This window comes from Panulirus ornatus, chromosome 59 (assembly GCF_036320965.1).
Source record: "Panulirus ornatus isolate Po-2019 chromosome 59, ASM3632096v1, whole genome shotgun sequence".
NCBI classification, from domain to species: Eukaryota; Metazoa; Arthropoda; class Malacostraca; order Decapoda; family Palinuridae; genus Panulirus; species Panulirus ornatus.
In genome coordinates this window covers 24,322,588-24,343,376 of record NC_092282.1, presented here as the reverse complement: position 1 = coordinate 24,343,376, position 20,789 = coordinate 24,322,588, and the positions used below count along the sequence as shown (strand labels likewise).

Below are 20,789 nucleotides of genomic sequence, written 5' to 3'. Positions count from 1 at the left end.
CATACTTAGAACACTTAATCAGCAGTGACTATATAAAGTAAGGACAGCATTGATTCGTGCCAGGGAGCTGTATAAAACTCAGCTGTTGGCACTCTGCATCAGCGCCTGTAAAACCTCCAGGTTTCTTTGACATTCCGTAAGGCATGCGACTATGTACACCACAGAATTTCAATCGAGAAATGAGCAAAACAAGAGAAGGAGGGTAGGATAGGAGGATGAATCATGGTGCATGTGGGTAACGGAAAATTCACTCTAGCATTTAATGGAACCACGTCTGACCACGTTTGTTAATTGTACCATAAGCAACCCTTTTAACCTCAGCTTTGTCAAGAATATAAAGATGTCAGACTGGTACAGGGCAAGTCAAAATAAAGCTTAAGTTGTCAAATAGTACCAGGATCAGTAAAATGACAAGAGCAGATGGCCCAAGAACACATACAAAAAAAAGGGGGGATCTTAACGTAAAATACAAATGAACAGGAATTTGATGAAGAAAAGTTTATCATCAACACGTTAACCAACTGTGTGGGAAAGCGTGAAAAATATAGAAATGTTCGTAAAAGAGAGACTGGAAATTAACGAACACTCTTGAAAAGATTGTACTTTTAAGAGTCGGATAACGAGTGGTGTGATAATGAGAACTGTCACAAGAAGAAAATACAACGAAAATCTTGACGAAAATATTTTTAGTGTTTTCATAAAAGAAGCAAAATTAACTACTTCTCTGTTGTAATTTCGCCTTATAAATAAATGAATTAAGAGAACTTAGAAACTTGATGTTAGTGGAGGGAATGGAACATGGAAACTTACAGTGAAAGACTAACAAACTCCGGCTTCAAATCCTGGGAAGAAGAAGAGAAAGATGTATGCTGGTCTGGTTGTGGTAGCAGACTGAAGACAACGATATGTACAGTTTACAGCTGAAGACTTAAAATTGACATTAATTTCCCCTAAACTGAAGTTTTTAAAGTTTAGTTGGCACATGAAAGGGAGTGCACGCCTCTCTCTCTCTCTCTCTCTCTCTCTCTCTCTCTCTCTCTCTCTCTCTCTCTCTCTCTCTCTCTCTCTCTCTCTCTCTCACAGAACTCTAAAAAGTCTTTTTAGATACTCTTTCACGTAGAAAGAAAAGAACAACACCCATGTTGTTAATGCTAACAACACTTTCGGTGAGTACATTCTTACTTGGTTACTCGTGTGTCCTTGGCAACTCACGGATGGGGCAGATGCGTTGTGTTGCTTCTTTCCCTACACCGCCAAGATTTGGAACTCTTTGCCTTCCTGTGTCTTTCCTACATCGCTGAGCTTTTCATGTCTTTCCCAACACCTTCCACCAAACCCTCTTAAAAAGGCAGGTTTTGCATTCCCTCCAGAACTCTTAGAGTGGCAATACTCTTCTCTCCTTATTCTTTATTTTTCTTTAGCCTTCTTTATAAATCCATTTAATACCTGACCTCGAGGAAGACTTCCGTCCGTGACCGGAGCTCAAAACATAAAAAAAAATAAAAAAATAATGAGTTTTGTTGGAGACATTAATGATGATGAATATTAGAATCTTGTAATAAGTGTGTGTGTGTGTGTGTGTGTGTATGTGTGTGTGTGTTTGTGTGTGTGTGTGTGTGTGTGTGTGTGTGTGTGTGTTAGAGGTTCTTGCCAGACTCCTCCACCTGGGACATTCTTTGGCCTTATCCATCTTGAGTCCATTGCTAAGTATAGCAGGCTATTTCTCATGTTACACCAATATTAAGGCCTTGGCTAATGTTAGAGGACCATTTTTTTTTTCCTTTTAATCCCCCCACGAGCCTGCCAAATGCGCATTCAAAGCTGTGATCAACAGACACATGAGGTGCCACTTGTCACTTAGATTTAAGACTTCGACTTACAAATGAACGACCCTAGCAGAGCCTCATGGTAGAATAAAAGAACGACCAGACGAACGCCATGAGAGCGGTGTGTGCCAGGAAGCTCAGGCATGTACACACTGGTGGATGTAAACAACGATCAACATGTTTTCTGTCGTCATAGTAAATAGACGCTTTTTTTAGGTTATGGGGGATTGCTGAGACCAGCACGAACGTGTGTGGTGGTTAAGGATTACTTAGAAATGCAAACGTAACGCATGAGAGTATCTTTGTACCCAGTAATGATTTATTAAACATTTGTGGTGAACATGGTCGACAACACGCCAGACCTTCTTATACATCAAGCTGTGTATTGTGGCTAGGATGTCAGATAATTTACTTCTCTCGTATATGACAGGAACTAGTGAAGAAATGTGGTCATGATTTTATGGGTATTTATGGGTAAGGGAAGGGAGCTATATGGGAGGCCTTGTCCCGCCACCTGTTCGTGTTTTTCCTTGCACATCCCAGTGGTTCTCTGGGATATCCACAACTGTGTTGCAGGGGGGAATGTATCCTCGCGCCCCACCGTGCTCAGGTCTAGCCCCAGCTGCAGAATATACCATCCTGTTTGTAGCCTCGCTTGGTATCGGAAAAACCTGTTCTTTATTTACGTCGTCACTTCTTGGAAATTGCATCGACGTATTCATGTCTCATTAAAAGTTGGGTCCAGTGCGAGTAGGTGAAGGACTTCCCTCCCTCCCTCCCTTCCCTTCCTGGTTCATTCCACTGGTTTCTGGTGTTTACGTGGCGAGTGCAGGTGAGATGAAGGAGTGGGTGTTGCGCCCTCCTGGGAGTGAAGGGCCGTGTGTGAGACGAGGACCCGGTGCTCTTATGTCGGATAGAGAGATAGATTGGATTATGTCCGGGACGCACACTTAGAGTATAACTCGTACATCCCTGGGGGCTCAGATTGGGATATGTCGAGCGAAATGGAATCTTAAAGACCGGGTTGGGAGGGAAGTGGGTAATCATTTCAGTGTTACTCTTGTTTGTGTGGTGTTTGCTGGGGATGTGGTGGTCCGTGACTTCAGGTTGCTGAGGTTCAGCCATCTGTCTGCACGGGATGAGGTGGTCCGTGACTTCAGGTTGCTGAGGTTCAGCCATCTGTCTGTACGTCTGGGTGTGTGGTGGTCTAGCATTGCTGCAAAGAATGGAACGCCCAGGATACACGAGTGAGTGTGTATTGGAAACATTTTTTTTTTTTTTTTGCTTTGTTTTGAATGTGGGCTGCATAGAAACACTTACTTTAAATAAACGCCGCAGCAAAAGTACCACCAACTGGGTTTTTTTTTAAAGTAAAAGTTAAGCTTTATGCTGAAATAATTGGCTATTATTATATTTAGAAATACTCGAATACAGCTTATGTAACAAACTGCAAAATAATTATAGGGTAGTATTGTTCGTCGAAGTGTTCTTTTCCCTGTTATTGAAATGGTGGTGTCAATTGTTATTTGTTCTTTTCAGTATTATATGCAGCAATAGGCTATATTTGGAGTTTAAAGATACCTCGAAAGTAATGATTTACCAAGTTTGGGGGTTTTTTTTTATTCATTTTCTTTCATTAAGGTAATACATGTACATTTTCATTTTTTTTAAGAAAGCATTGTACAGTTATATATCTCTTACACCTGTCAGTTTGAATTTGGTCTTTAGAAGAAAAAATTCTGGGAAAAATGGAATTTCGAAGCATAGTCTCTTTAATGATATAATTATGTAATCAGAGTAAAGGTAATTAACGAATATATATATATATATATATATATATATATATATATATATATATATATATATATATATATATATATATATATATGATGGAAATACACCATCTGATTACTAAATATCTTGAAAGCTTTTACTAAAAGTAGCTATATCCTATAGTCCTTACATATATTGGTTTCATAATCCAGTATTTGTTATATCCTGTGGTCCATACATGGTATATTTTGTGTGGCATATAGCCAGTACGTGTTATATCCAGAGGTCCTTGTATATAGTGTTTGTTATATCCTGTGGTTCTTATATCCAGTTTTTGTTATATCCTGTGGTTCTTCGGCTATACAGACATTCCCTCCGGTACCCTGCGTAATTATAGTTTGCAAAATTAGTAGAATGGCAGCAGATATTTTTAGGAGTATGAGAGTGGAATTTTTCATATACCCATTTTTGTTTGTCGTCGAGGCTGAGGGGTGCCACATATTACCTGTGCTGTGGACCCCACTAAATCCGGTTCACTTTGTGTAGTCCTGTATTACGTTGCTTTTTTACCCCCATCCATATCCATTGACTTGAAAAAGCGAATGAATTATTTGAAAAAAAAGATTTGTGAATATCACTAAGTTGATTTTCGTAAGAACATTTTTGTATTAAATTCGTATAATGTGTGTCTTCTGGTCGTAGCTTTATCTTGTGGCTTCCACAGACTTAAATCATAATTAACGAATTATTTGACTTTTTAAAGTTCGACATACGATTTTAAGTTCTCACTATTTTTGTACGTGGTGTTGTTTTCCTTAAGAGAAAAATAGATGAGTACCTGATTAAAAGAGAAGTAGATGAGTACCTAACTTAGCCTAGTAGATAAATACCTTCTTAAAAGATACATTAGTACCTAACTTAGCCTAGTGTTAAGTAAAGTATCTAATTAAAAGAAAAATAGATAAGTACCTAACTTAGCGTAGTTTAAAACCACAGCTTGATACATTGTTAGTATGGCCGTCTTCCTGAAACACGTAATATTTTTTTTTTATTACTTTATGAGTTATGTGAGGAATGTCCATTGCGATGAGAGCCGGTACTAATCGTAAAAAAAATTCAGAAACTTTTTGAATGTTTCATAATCATTTACAATCCTGGATTGAACGATATTATTGGCATCTGCCTTAATATCCACACTTAATGATGCAACAGCTAATTAACATATCTTAGCATTACCGTTAATGCTCTGTTGTTAGTATGAACTGTTCTTAATTGCTTTTTGTCTTGTCTTTAAAATGTTAAATCTCTTGTTTATAGTTCCCAAAGATCGTGGAAATGTATTTAATTAACATAAGGAAAATTAGTTATTACCCATAACCTTTGAATGTGTAAAATGCAGGGTCTGTGCATCCTCTCTCTCTCTCTCTCTCTCTCTCTCTCTCTCTCTCTCTCTCTCTCTCTCTCTCTCTCTCTCTCTCTCTCTCTCAGGAAGTCAGCCACGTCCAACGAGGAGGCCCAAACGTTACATTGAACTGTGTTATTGTTGTTGTTGTTGTTGTTGTTATTGTTGTGCATTTGTATAGTCATAACTGATTGTGTTGCCTTCAACAGAACACTGCGTGCCTGGACGACTTCGAGCGGCTCAAGACCCTGGGCACTGGATCGTTCGGGCGGGTGATGCTGGTGCAACACAAAGCCACCAAGGAGTACTACGCTATGAAGATACTCGACAAACAGAAGGTTGGCATCTCCCTCACTCCCTCCCTCATCTCCATCACGCCCTCTCTATTCGCCATCACTCCCTCTCTATCTCCATCTCTCCTCTCTAAGGCAATCATATATGAGTGGTTAAGGTTCCGGCTTTTTAAGGTTATACCGTGCGTCAAATGTCACTTTTGAACGAGGCTGCTCTTTCAAAAGGTCCTGAGGTAATATATATATATATATATATATATATATACACACCATGGTATTGCATCAGGCAGGTAACCCCCCCCCCCTTCTACGTCTTCGTACAACTTCACATGATACAATACATTTACTGCTCTGGTGAGGCTTGCAAGAGAGATAAATAATTTAGTTTCAGAATAAATGTTTGCGTTATTGATTATCATCAGGTCGAGATAATGAGTGACAAAGTCTTTTTGATCTCTTGCGGAAGCCGGTAAGTGTTCTGGGATTCAGAGCTGTGCACGGAGAGGTTTGTTGGCTGGGAATATTCCTTGGATGTTGCTAACATAGGGAATATTGCCCAACACACACTCAGAGAATATTGTTGGCCTTATTGAATATCTCTTGTTTCATGAATGTTCGGCATTTGTGCTTCTTGTTGCCGCCGAGCTAATCAATACACATCCACCACAATAAGCAACTTGCCATTAGTTTGTTTCACATTTTGTATTGATATTGATTGATGCAATGGGTAATATATTACATCCTTTTTGTTGTAGTGCATTAATGATGGGCCCCCGAGGTTTAGGTAGTGAATGTATTGGGTTTAACCAAGGGAAAGCTGGCAACGTTGGCGGCGGTGGTGTGTGAAGTGGCACTGGCTCTCGTGACGTCATGGCGGCTTAGTGACGTGAGAATACAGTATGCCATTCATGAGCCGGTCTTGTTGTTGTTGTTGTTGTTGCCCCGGTCTATTAATAGTTTTTGTCTACATAACTCCCTACAGTTCGAGTTATGATTGTATTCTAGTAAATGAACAGTTCAGGTTAGGTAGATGCTGTATGGAGGTCACCTCACTCCTTGATATTTCAGTTTTGCTTTCGTTTTTGTCTGGTGTATTTGGAAGTATATTACGTATATAAAAAAAAAGATATTGCACAATAGATAAATGAATTGCATGTTCCTGTCTATGTGGTCCAAGATGGGAGGACAGCGTGAGGCCACTTATTTAACTGTATAACCTGATATGAGACATTTTACTCTCTTGTGGTCTCTGTCAATGAAGAATGTTATATGTACCTGTATCTCATTTTGTACCTCCACATTATCGTATGGACACGGAATCTTATCTTCGAGTTGGGGTAAATGTGACAATTTTATCCACACTGTGGAAGGTTGAACATGTGGTGGCCCTGTGTGCACGACGGCCATGTTGCTTCTCTGAGAGGTTATGTGTATGTATTGTTATCCCACACTCAAAGTAGTCTTTAATGGCAGATGATAATCACGAGTTATGGAATTAGTTGCACAGTGATTATATTATTCAGTAAGAAAGCATTATTAGTGGTGCCCCAGTGGAATTTTTGTCTATGAAGGATGGAATGAGTGTGTTTATGGCCTCCCCTTCAAATTTGCCTCACGTCCATCAGGCCTGTAATTGTCTCCCTTGATATAATTTTGTATGGCCTAACGAGGATTATGGCTTCCCTTGGGGTAATTATTCCATCAGGATTATGTTAATCTCCCTCTACATTATTTAGCTCCATGGTTTAATGGCCTCTCTAGCAGAGATTAAGGTGAATTAGGGACTTCATAAGAATTTGTTAAAGTCAATCTTGTTTGACATTTGGAGTCTCCTAAACCTTTAGGCACCATAGTACGACCCTTTGGTATGATAATATGACCTTTGACCTCAACTTTGATTAAGGTCATGTTGGTGTCTTACAGGTCGTGCCCAATGTTAAAACGTATGACGTCAGACTTTTCATTTTAATTATATTCAAATAAAGATTGGAATTATTATATTCTGTAATCTAGGCTTAGGACACACTACCTGCAGGTTAGTTATCAGGCTTGGGACTCGCTACTAGTAAGCTAGGTACCAGGCTTAGTAAGCTAGGTACCAGGCTTAGTAAGCTAGGTACCAGACTTAGTAAGCCAGGTACCAGGCTTAGTAAGCCAGGTACCAGGCTTAGTAAGCTAGGTACCAGGCTTAGTAAGCCAAGTACCAGGCTGGGGACAACTAATAGGTTTAGTACCTGGCTAGGGACCTGTAACTACGGTAGACACTAGGCTTGGGGCACCAGTAGAAGGCTAGCTAGTTGTCTGGCAAGGGACACGTCTATAGTTTTAGGATTTGACTGTGCTTTAAATCGTCATATAATTTTTTTTCCTTATTTTCATGTTTTTTTACTGTCAGTCAAGATTTTGCACCTATGACTCATATTTCCTGGTCTTTCACACTTCTTTCCTTTTCATTTCCCTGGAGGCACCTGGCCATGAAGAGCTGTCACCTGGGTATGGAAACACTCTGTTGGCAATGTTATTTTGCAGTAGGGGAACACAGGTTTATGGTTTGTTTTTCCCATCTTGTTGTGGTGTTATGTTAAAGCTCTGATGGTGTGAGCTGTATACTCTGCTTGAATCATGCATCATCACTTTGGATGGGAGATGGAGTACTACCCATGTATTTCCTGCTTGTCATAAAAGATGACTATGCGCAGGAATGGGGAGGGGCTAGAAGTTATCATCTCCCGTAGTTTTACATTTTTAAATGGTGAATAGAAACTGTAAGGATTGTACCCTGAAGGCTCGGTCATCCATTCATGATGTAATCTTGCTGAAGCAGGAAAAGCCAGTGGGTATAAAAGATAAAGTAAACCAGTTATTTTTTGTACCATCATTCTTTTGATAAATTAAAGATGGTATTGTCAGATTGATTTAGGATTCTGTTTTGGAAATGGCACAGTTGGAGGTGGAAGGATAAAGTGAAAGTGATTTTGAGCAATTGGGGCCTGAACATATAGGAGGGTGAGAGGTATGCAAGGAATAGACTGAATTGAAACAATGTGGTATACCGGGGGCGACGTGGTGTCATGGACTGAACCAGGGCATGTGAAGCATCTGGGGTAAACAATGGAAAGGTCTGTGGGGCCTGGATGTGGATAGAGAGCTGTGGTTTCAGTGCATTACACAGACAGCTAGAGACTGAGTGAGGACAATTGTGGCCTTTTTTGCCTGTTTTCTTGGCACTTCCTCACTGAAGTAGGAGGTAGCAATGCTATTTCCTGTGTGGTGAGGTAGTGACAGGAATGGATGAAGGCAAGCAAGTATGAATACATGTGTATATATGTATATGTATAGAGTATGTATATGTGCGTGTATGGACGTTTATGTATATATGTGTGTATATGAGTGATGGGCCTTTCTTCGTCCGTTTCCTGGCTCTGCCTCGCTGACGCAGGAAACTTATCAATTTTGCAAAGCCCTATAGAGTGAGAGAAGAAAGTGTACTAAAATTTGTTATATACATGGGGGGGAGGAGAGAGAGTGAGAGAGACTGGAAGAGGTGACAGAGTTTGAGTATCAGGAAGCTTATCTGGGTACATTTGGGGATATGGACAGAGGGATATGGGAGAGGGAGCAGTGCAGAATAGAAGAGTCATTGGGTCCCTTTATATAATGATGAAAGGTAGAGGTGTAAGTATGGAAGCAAAGAGAGGGTTAAGGGATAGCAAAATCCTTCCGACCCTGAAGTATGTAGCCACAACATGGACTTGGAATGATTCACGTAGATCAAGAATGCAGGCTGTGAAAATGAGCCTATTGAGAGGAGCATGCAGTATGACTTAGTGGAATGAAGAGAGAAATGAGGGGCGTCTGTGAGATTTGGTATGGCAGGGAATGAATTGTTGAGTGGTAGAGTGAGTGAAACATAATACTCAGAGGTGGTTTGGGCATGTGGAAAGAATGCAAGATAGGTAGTCAAAAGGCGTGTCTATGATAGTACAGTTAAGTGGAAGAGTAATGGAGGGGGAGAAAAGTTGGAAGAATGCAGGAATGAGGTATTTAAGGAAGGCATGAAAGGACTGAGGTAAGTGGAGACTTGCTGTGGCCATCCCCTTGATGGGAGTTCATGGGGGAAAGGGTCATTGGAGATTTAGATAGGAGAATGTGTGAGGAAATTACTGCCTATCTCTCATCAAGCTGAAAGATGTTGTATAGCCTCATTTTGATGGGCTGATATATATCATAGAGGAGTCCAGTCAGGGTTGAGAACATCCCTGGCAATGGCTGAACTACATAATGGAGGAATCCAGCCAGGGATGAGAATGTCCCTGGGGAACAGCAGGTGACAGATACCTTTGTCACCTTTAGATAGGCAGATTCATTGGGTACCAGTTCCTTTGTCACCTCTATCTGGGTAGATCCATGGGGTACTGATTTCTGTGTCACCTCTACCCTTGTAGACTCTTGTGATTCCAATTTCTGTTGTCACTCTTAATGGGGCCGATTGATGGAATATCAGTTTCTGTCTCATTTATAGCTCTGTAGACCCATGTGGTATAGGTTTCAGTGTCACCTTCTCTGCAGACCCATGATGTACAGGTTTCTGCATCATTTAGCTGGGTAGATCGGTGGTACATATATTTTTGTCAGCTTTAGCTGGATGTGGTAGCTCATACCCAGTGTGTCACAGTGAATCAACATGCCTCCAGGTGTGTGGGACAGGTGGTACTACAGGTGGTGGTGGCACTAGCAGCAGTGTTAGCTGCACATTCCGATAATGCTAAATAAGCTAGGAACACTAATTTCCTTCCCCCAGTCCATGATCTATATCCCCTCTCCCCCCTCTGTACCTCTCCTGGAAATGAAAATTTACGAGCCAATATAGGAAACAATGAAAATGCAAGGGAAGGAATTGACAATTACCATAGATATGAAGAAAGATCTATAAAATAGATTTGAACAAAAATGGAAACCATTTAAGGGAAATCAGAGCAGGAAATTCTGGAACAAACATGATATTGAAAATAGATGGAGAAATAATGAAACCACCAAAGATGCCACCCAAAATCGAAATCAAGATTGGCTAAAATGTGATAACGGAAATCACATACCACCATCTTTTAGAAAACTAGAATGGTATGATGGAATGAATCAGTAATGACGAGCATGAAACATGTTGGATGTGAACGAATGTGGCCTTTCTTTGTCTGTTCCTGGTGCTACCATGAAAAAATGGGAAATGACTATTAAGGATGAAAAAAGAAAATGAAACATGGTAAAAAAAAATGGAATGAGAACCATAGCAATACTACCCAGATTATGACTACCACAGAAACCCATCTGATGGAATTCTTTTTTATGGAGAACCAGGTGTGGTAAGTTGTTGCGGAAATGGGTGTATAGCAATAGTAAAATTGCACAGCATTTTTGGGTTGAAAAAATGCCTTTTTTGAAATTGGAAATAAATAATTACACAAGAGAAATTAAGAAATAGGAGGCAAGGCTCCATAACCAAAAGTCAGCTGAGGATTGATAGTGTAATTTGAGAATCCTTGAAAACATTTATAAACATACAAATTCTTGTATGTGAGAACTTTGGAATCAGAGTTGATTGCACCAGTGAATACACGAAGGATAAATCTACAACCCTAATTGATATGTCAGAAACTTGGCTTAATGAAAAAGGGCAAATGAAGCAAATTTATGACTATTTGAAATGCTCAGAGGATTTAGAATCAAATTTCAACAAGGTGGAAACAGTATGTGTCCATGATAACCTAGAAGGAAAGCAGATAAATATGAGTTATGATAAAAGTGAAGTAATTATAGTGATGATCCTAGCCATAAATACAATTAAGTTAGTGTGTACATACCACCATAAACAAGACCGAATGACTTTAGAACAACTATGACAAAAGTCAAATTTTTTTTAAATGTATTAGAGAAACCTGACCTAATAATGATATGGACGGGTGACTAAATTTTGTCATTTAATGTCAGGTAAGAGGAGTAGATCATAGATGCAGATACAGATACAGTGTAAATAGTAATTGATGAGCAGATGAAAGAGCACAGCTCCAAAGACGTAATTAATTCATGTGATTCATTTAGCCTTGTGCAGGTAAACCACAGATTGATAAGAGTGAGCAGCACAATAGATCTTATTTATACAAATGACATGGCACTGTTTCCTGATAATGAGGTAAATAATTCAAGTCTGTCAGATCATAATATCGTAGAAATCTCTACAGCATATAAAATGCAAATAAGTCATTTTGAACATGATGCAGCAGTAGTAGTAAAAGACACAGGGTTTAGCGATATAACTTTACACCTTGACATACCAGACTGAAAAAGATTGTTGAGAAGATTCTAAGCCCATAATGGAATGAGGCCACTGAAACAATGACTTGGTAATAGATATCAAAGAAAAGAGCAGAAAATGGGAAATATGTAAGGTTAGAAAAAGATGATTAGATAGGAATATAAAGAATGCAGATGTAGAGATAATGAAATCCTGTTGAAGAAAAAAGTAATGAAGGAAACATTATACAAAACATAGAACCAAATCCAAAATTACTGTTTACATACTCAAACAAAGCAAAAAATGAGAAAACATACAAGGTAGGAGATAGATACAAAAATGACACCAAGGAATACACAGAATGTTAAATGAGCAATGTATATCAGTATTCTGCTGAAAATCAGGAAGCTAGAATTATTATTTAGTGTACTACTTGGAGAATCAAGAAGTGTGCATGAAACAACTGCAGAAGCATTTAAAAGAAAGCTTCACGTATGGTTGAAATCAGTCCAGGATGAACCCAGAAGTGGTGATTATGTAATGGAAGTGGCACATGAGAAGAAAGCCCTGCCATTTTGCCTAAATTTTTTCATAATTAGGTGCTTTTGCACTCTCTCTCTCTCTCTCTCTCTCTCTCTCTCTCTCTCTCTCTCTCTGGCATATACCACCCAGATTATTGAAAAAATAAGAATAAACTTTACTCTTTCAAGTGTGTGAAAGAAGAAAGCTGAGAGTAAATGTGAATAAGAGCAAGGTTATTAGGTTCAGTAGGGTTGAGAGACAAGTTAATTGGAAGGTAAGTTTGAATGGAGAAAAACTGGAGGAAGTGGATTTAGCAGCGGAGGGAACCATGGGAGTGATGAGTCACAGGGTGGGGGAGGGGGCAAAGGTTCTGGGAGTATTGAAGAATGTGTGGAAGGTGAGAATGTTAACGTGGAGAGCAAAAATGGAAATGTTTGAAGGAATGGTGATTCCAACAATGTTATATGGTTGCGAGGTATGGGCTATAGATAGGGATGTGCGGAGGAGGGTGGATTTGTTGGAAATGGAATGTTAGAGGACAACGTGGTGTAAGGTGGTTTGATCGAGTAAGTAATGAAAGGGTTAGGAAGATGTGTGGTAATAAAAAGAATGTGGTTGAGAGAGCAGAAGAGGGCGTATTGAAATGCTTTGGTCACATGGAGAGAATGAGTGAGGAAAGATTGACAAAGAGGATATGTGTGAGAGGTGTAGGGAACGAGAAATGGGAGACCAAATTGGATGTGGAATGATGGAGTGAAAAAGATTTTGAGCATTCAGAGCCTGAACATACAGAAGAGTGAAAGGCATGCAAGGAATAGAATGAATTTGAATAATGTGGTATACCGGGGTTGACTTGCTGTCAGTGGATTGAACCAGGTCATGTGAAGCATCTGGGGTAAACCAAGGAAAGTTTTGTGGGGCCTTGATGTGGAAAGGAAGAGCAGAAGAGGGTGTATTGAAATGGTTTGGTCACATGGAGAGAATGGGTGAGGGAAGATTGACAAAGAGGATATATGTGTCAGAGGTGTAGGGAACAAGAAGTGGGAGACCTAATTGGGTGTGAAAGGATGGAGTGAAAAAGACTTTGAGCATTCGGGGCCTGAACATACAGAAGAGTGAAAGGTGTGCAAGGAATAGAGTGAATTGGAATAATGTGGTATACCGGGGTTTACGTGCTGTCAGTGGATTGAACCAGGGCATGTGAAGCATCTTGGGTAAACCTAGGAAAGTTTTGTGGGGGCCTGGATGTGGAAAGGGAGCTGTGGTTTTGGTGCATTACACATGACAGCTAGAGACGGAGTGTGAACAAATGTGGCCTTTGATGTCTTTTCCTAGCGCTACCTCGCACGTGTGGGGGGGGGGTGCCATTTCATGTGTGGCAGGGTGGCAACGGGAATTGATGAAAGCTGTAAGTATGAATATGTACATGTTTATTTATGTATATGTCTGTGTATGTGTATGTATGTATATATTGAAATGTATAGGTATGTATATGTGCGTGTGTGGGCATTTATGTATATACATGTGTATGTGGGTGGGTTGGGCCATTCTTTCATCAGTTTCCTTTCACTACCTTGCTAACGCAGGAGACAGCAACAAAGTATAATTGAGTAAATAATATAGAAAAAATAAATTGTACAATGCTCATAAAATGAATTGAAAAGCATGTGCAGGAAACATAAGATGTGGTTTGTTGTAGATAGAGATATTTTACCTAAACTTAATGTGTAGACTGTGGACATGGTAAAGATGGCTGCCAGTTTGAAGAAATAATAATGAAAGCAATGGATATTTATGGCACTGTAATGATTGCACACACAGAAAAAAGACAAAAAAAAATTTACAAGTAAGGCAAGGGAGATGGATATGACATGGTTGATATAGATCAAGAAGGTAGTAATGAATATAGAGAAAATGATAGTGAACGTGTACCAGAGGAACATGAAGAAAATATTAGTGAGTCAAATGATAGATGAAACAGTGATACAGATCAAAGTGATGAAAGTGTATGGAATAAAAAGAAAGAAATGAAGTCAAATGATAGCAGGAAGGAGACAGAAAGTGGGGAACATAGTCATTGATAGATAAGGTGAAAGAGGGCAACAGAACATGCACTACTGTTTGAGAGACAAGTACAAGCACTTTGATGAATGTGAACATAATCACCCCAAAATGTGTTTGAAAGTGCTACTTTTTAGAACTCTAGATGCCAGAGAATGTAATACTGAAGAGATATGTGATTATGTACATCTGGAAATATGCTACACATACGACAAATATTGTATATGCCAATGGGGAGGATAATGTAGGTACATGCATCCACTAAGCTTAATCCAAATGGACATTTACTTTATCAGTGAACAAGGTTGTAAGAGAGTATGAATTTAAACATCCACTACCAGTGGAATATGATGAATATTCAGGAGCTTGTATAGGAGATAATGAAAATGCATGAGGAGAAGGAAATGACATTTACCATATTTTGTGCTAGCCATGCCAGTTTAGCTGAATCTCTTAATGAGTACTCATAGGTAGTTACTGTCATACTGTACAGTTTGAGCCCAGAGCAATGGCAGAAGATGAAGAAGTATTGTGTTAGCAGATGGCACAATTATGGGAGGGATAATGGCATAGATGGTAGTGATTGTGCTGGGGATCAGAGTAGGTATGTTCATGGAAGGGACCGGATTAGATTAAGCGAGTTGAACAGTTGGTACCATGGATTTGTATTGCTGCCAACTTCATCACCACCTCCCTTAACCCCCAGACCCATGCTGCTTGTCTCTCACTCTTACCACAACAGCTGTCAAGTCATCTACCTACACCACTGTATAGAGACTGTTTCCTTGCTGGTTGTTACTTGCAAAATGTTTTAGGAATTTCCTGGACAGAAATACTTCATGTATGTTTTTGAAAAGAATCAACATTCAACCTTAAGTTTTTTATTAATAGAGCACATTGATATTAGCTTTGGCCTAGCCTTTGATCTGACCCTTAAGGATAGTGTCAAAGGGCAGGCCATTAATGGTTATACCTTCATTCTCAAGGGGATCTAAGGTATTGATCGTGTTTGTGGTCTTTTGATGTGCCTTAAGTACGTAGGGAATTCAAGACTGTGTTGATGCTCATGTATACCTAGGGCCATTACAGAGGGCCACTTAAAGACGATAGTGCCTTGCTCACGCCCACACACTTTCACTGCCCTGCCTCTGCGTGGGCGAGCATTGTGGCATTTCACAGCCTCAGTGTGATGATTGTGGGTGGCAGTAAGTGACTAGTGAAGATGACAGTATTGGGTGGTGAAGTAGGTGAGAGTATGGGTGCTAGTGCTTTGCAAAGAACAGCCCAGTTGTTGGAGTATTGTTGCAGTATATTTCATTAGAGATTGCATGTGTAGGAAGACAGAAGAGTGTGTGTAACCTGAAAATATATTAAAGAATATTGTGTTCTGGAGAAGGAGGAGTGATAGAGTAACATGGTGAGGTCTTGAAGCCTAGAGATGTGGAGTTGGGGCAGTGTAGTTGGTCTTATCCATTGCATACCTGTTCCTTTTTCCTTCACATGATGTTCCTGTGCTTTTCCGGTTATTGGCTTTGCCTCGCCTGACCCTTTTGCCTACTTCTTCATATTTCAATCTTTCATGTGGCTTTTTCTTTCCTTCTGGTGTCATTCTAGTTTATCAAACTGGCCTCTATATGCCATTACTTTGTTGGCCTTGTTCACCCAGGCTGCCCATCATCCTGTCGTCCCTTCATCCTGCCTGCCCATTACCCTGCCTACCTGTCACCCTGCCTTCTCGTCACCTTGCTAGCCAGGAGTGTCTGTTGGTGGTGCTGCTGACCCTATCACCTCTTGCCATCTAACATCAACTTTAACTTCACCATGGCTTACAGTTTCCTTTCTCATGTATATTGATAAAAGTATCAACATCGACAAACTGCTTTGATAGCAACAGCAATAAAGAGGGCAGTAAAAGAAACTAGTGGTAAAAGAATCATCACAGGACTGTGGAGGTAACTTTTGAAGAGAAATACACTATTAGGACTATGAAAGTAATTAGCAATAAGAAATATTGTACACAACAGAACTATAGAAATAACTAGTGACAAGAATTATTCCACTGGCCTGTAGAAGTTGACTAATGAGAAATACATCAAAGGTTTATAGAAGTAAACTAGGGATAAGAAATACACCAGAGGACTATAAAAGTAAACTAACAATTGGAAACACACAACAGGGCTGTATAAGTAAACTAGTGATAAGAAATGCACCACATTACTGTAAAACTAGTGATGACATGCACTACAGGACTGTACAAGTTAACTAGTGATAAGTAGTGTTCCACAGGACTATATAGGTATACTAGTAATAGAAAATACCACAAGCCTATTGAAGTAAACTAGTGATAAGAAATGCACCACAGAACTTTATAGGTAAACTGGTAATAAGAAATGCTCCACAGACCTACAAAAATAAATTAGTCATAAAAATGGACCACAGGTCTTTGCATCTAGCAAAATACACAGCCACCCAAAAGTCAAAAGTTTTACTTAAGAGTTTAATATCAGCAAGGGTGTATAGTTGGCATAGGGCTCAGCTAACTTTACAGTGGTCTTTTAACATAGGTAAAACGTCATATACCTATATACTCATGCATAGTTCAGGTTTTTAAGACCAAATTTTTAAGCAGAAAATTGGGGGTCGACCTAAACAAGGGTAATAGTTTCATTAGTTTGAAATCCGTGAATGATGGGAAGAGCTAGGAGCAACTTTTAGCTCAGACATGAAAAATATTTACCAGTCACTGCCAGTAAGCAACGGAAACATAAAATATGTGCCAATTAGTATTGAAAAGCTGTGCAGAGCTTCGTGCCTTCAGCAGACGAAGCTCACCAACTTACAGTAGGCTAACTTATCTTACAACATGTTTCATTAGTCTAAGTTCTTAGGTAAGGCTAACTTATCATACCATATATATGGTATCCTTGTACCCATATATCCACAAAATATACTGGTAATAAAAAGTTAAGAGTAAATGTGAATAAGAGCAAGGTTATTAGGTACAGTAGGGTTGAGGGTCAAGTCAATTGGGAAGTAAGTTTGAATGGAGAAAAACTGGAGGAAGTAAAGTGTTTTAGATATCTGGGAGTGGATCTGGCAGCGGATGGAACCATGGAAGCGGAAGTGGATCATAGGGTGGGGGAGGGGGCAAAAATCCTGGGAGCCTTGAAGAATGTGTGGAAGTCGAGAACATTAACTTGGAAAGCAAAAATGGGTATGTTTGAAGGAATAGTGGTTCCAACAATGTTGTATGGTTGCGAGGCGTGGGCTATGGATAGAGTTGTGCGCAGGAGGATGGATGTGCTGGAAATGAGATGTTTGAGGACAATGTGTGGTGTGAGGTGGTTTGATTGAGTAAGTAACGTAAGGGTAAGAGAGATGTGTGGAAATAAAAAGAGCATGGTTGAGAGAGCAGAAGAGGGTGTTTTGAAATGGTTTGGGCACATGGAGAGAATGAGTGAGGAAAGATTGACCAAGAGGATATATGTGTCGGAGGTGGAGGGAATGAGGAGAAGTGGGAGACCAAATTGGAGGTGGAAAGATGGAGTGAAAAAGATTTTGTGTGATCAGGGCCTGAACATGCAGGAGGGTGAAAGGAGGGCAAGGAATAAAGTGAATTGGATCGATGTGGTATACCGGGGTTGATGTGCTGTCAGTGGATTGAATTCAGGGCATATGAAGCGTCTGGGGTAAACCATGGAAAGCTGTGTAGGTATGTATATTTGCGTGTGTGGACGTGTATGTATATACATGTGTATGGGGATGGGTTGGGCCATTTCTTTCGTCTGTTTCCTTGCGCTACCTCGCAAACGCGGGAGACAGCGGCAAAAAAAAAAAAAAAACTATTTGATATTTCACACTTGATGTGATAATCCACCTCAATCTCATATTGTTTACAACAGTACATGATGCACCATCAGTTGTTGAGTGTTAGCACAGGACAATGTAAAACATCAGGTATTCATTTTGAAAATTCTCTTTATAGATAAGCCAATTTTGTTAATTAGATTTGAAACATCAATTTTTTTTTAATCAAACAGACTGCAATACCATATTTATGAATATTTTCATTAAAATCCATCAAAATCATTTTCCTTATCTTCTTCAGCACCATATAGTTCCTCCCAGTCCTCTCCTTCAACAGCATCATCATATGGATCAACATCATCATTAGCCATAAATCATCAATATCTACATCCTCATTCATGCTGTCATTAGCCTTATAAACTCACAACTCATCTTCTCTTCCATCAAGAGAATTCAAAATCCCACATTTCTTTAAAGATTTCACTACAGTTTCTGGTCTAATTATGTCCCTGGCCTGTACAATCCATTCATATTATGTTGCTAGTGATGGATCTTAGATGTTGCCTCCCTTTGTGGATACATGATGTCTCCATGTCTGTTCAATTTGTTTATGTATGGGATGGTGAGGGAGGCAAATGCAAGAGTCTTAGAGAGGGGGACAATCTGCAGGGGATTGGGAAGTGTCCGTTGTTATTTGTTTCATGATACAGCACTGGTGGCTGATTTTAGTGAGAAACTGCAGAAGTTGATGACTGAGTTTGGAAGTGTGTTTGAAAGGAGGAAGTTAAGAGTAAATATGAATAAAAGCAAGGTTGTTAGGTATAGCAGGGTTGAGGGTCATGATAGTTGGGTATGAGAAATGGGAATAGAGAAAATTGGTGGAAATTTAAGTGTTTTGGATACCTGGGAGTGGACATGGCAACTAATGGAAACATGGAGGCAGAGATAAATCATAGGTTGGGTAAGGGGATGAAGGTTCTGGGTGCACTGGATAGACAGATTTTTGTCTAGGAGGGCAAAAATGGATGTGTTAAGCAATGTTATATGGATGCAAGGCATAGGCTGTAGATGAGGATGTGTGGATGACAGTGAAAGTGATGGAAATGAAATGTTTGAGAACAGTGTGTGGTGTTAGTTTGATTGTGTAAGTAATAAAAGATCGAGAGAGAGGTGTGGATTAAATGAGTGTGGTGAAGAGAGCTGAAGAGGACATGCTGAAATGATTTGGACATGTAGAAAGAATGTGTGAGGAGAGGTTAACAAAGAGGATATATGTGTCAGAAGTGAAGTGAACAAGAAAGGGTAGACCAAATTCAAGATACAAGGATGTAGTGATTGGGTTCTGAACATGGAGCGTGAAAGGCATACATGGGATAGAGCGAATTAGGACTGTTTGTTATGCAGGGTCGACATGCTCCCTGGGGCATGTGAAGCAGGCAGGATAAACCATGGAAACGTCTGTGGGGCCTGGTTCGGTGCATAATACTTGACAGCAAGAAAATTTATGTTGGTGAAAGCAGCCTTCTCTGTTTCTGACACTACCTAGCTAATGTGGGAAACATTGATAAACTATGAAAAATCATATATTTAGATACTGATAGATGGGGAGCTGTGGTTGTGTGCATTAAACATGAAGGCAAGAAAATGTTTGGAAGCGAATGCAGCCTTTCTTTTCTTTTCCTGTCACTACCTCGCTAATGTGGAAAGTGTTGATAAAGTATGAAGAATTAAGTATTTAAATATTGATAGATTTAAGTGAGAAATTGTAGAAGATGGTGTATCATTATGGGAAGAAGTTGAGAGTAATTATGAATAAAAGCTAGGGTATTTGGTTATGGTGAGGGACAGGTTTGTTGGGATTGAGTTTGAATGGAGAAGTGGAGTGTTTTTGATACTTTTGAGTGGACATTGGAGATATTGGACCATGGGCAGGACCGTGCATGAATTGTAGTCAGTGGTGCTAACCACAACACCAAAGTACCCTGTGTATGTTTGATTTAAACTCCTAGAGCTTTATTGTAGCATATATTCACTATTATAGGAATGGTGTATGGCATTTTTTATTTTTGGCAAATTCACAAAATGATTGTACAAAATGAATTTTACACATTACTGTTTATTTCATGTGATTATTTTATGGGTTTGTTCATTTGATAATGTAATTTCTGAGGAGTCTTCTCTTTGGTTTCAGGTGGTTAAGTTGAAGCAAGTGGAACACACCCTCAACGAAAAACGAATATTACAAGCCATCACTTTTCCCTTCCTTGTCAGCCTAGAATTCCACTTTAAGGTAAGACTGCATACTCCACCTGTTCAGCCACCTCCACTTGTGAACTTGTACTTTGTGGAGTTATGGTTTGCCGCTTGAAGTATAGTATTTGCCCCTGTTTTTCCTCTCTTAGTATTTTGTTTACCCTAGGTATATCATTTGCAGTATATATTGCTTACCATGTATAATCTTAGCATATTGTTGTCCCTGGTTAATTCTCACTGTATTTGATGTCTTGGTTATGCCTTATGATATTTTATTTGCCTTTGTCAGTCCACTCTTAATATATTGTTTTCCCTGGTTATTCCATTAATAGTATATTTTTTGCCATGATTACAATTTCTTTTGATATTTGCCTGGATCATTACTGTCATAGTATACTATGTACCCATATTATTCCACTAACATTGTTTCCCTGATTATTGATTTTAATTCCATTCTATTTTTAGTATATTGCTTGCCCTAGTTATTCTACACTTATTGTATTGCACAGATTATACCTTTCTTAGTAATATGTTCTTATTATTCCACTAATATTTTACCAGAT

General features: G+C 39.4%; 1 protein-coding gene across 7 annotated transcripts in view; it reads left to right on the top strand.

Annotated features, from left to right (window-relative positions):
- Pka-C1 (Protein kinase, cAMP-dependent, catalytic subunit 1) overlaps positions 1-20,789 on the top strand; it is a 184,799-nt gene that overhangs the window by 87,627 nt on the left and 76,383 nt on the right. For 3 of the 7 annotated variants that reach the window (XM_071696498.1, XM_071696496.1, XM_071696497.1), the window contains exons 1-2: positions 6,587-6,724; positions 20,165-20,263. In XM_071696498.1, the coding sequence (XP_071552599.1) occupies positions 6,602-6,724; positions 20,165-20,263 (222 nt within the window). In that variant the 5' untranslated portion in view covers positions 6,587-6,601. Of the gene's footprint in view, positions 1-5,182; positions 5,340-6,586; positions 6,725-20,164; positions 20,264-20,789 lie in introns of those variants that run through there. The other 4 variants (XM_071696501.1, XM_071696502.1, XM_071696499.1 and 1 more) reach the window with 2 other exon arrangements.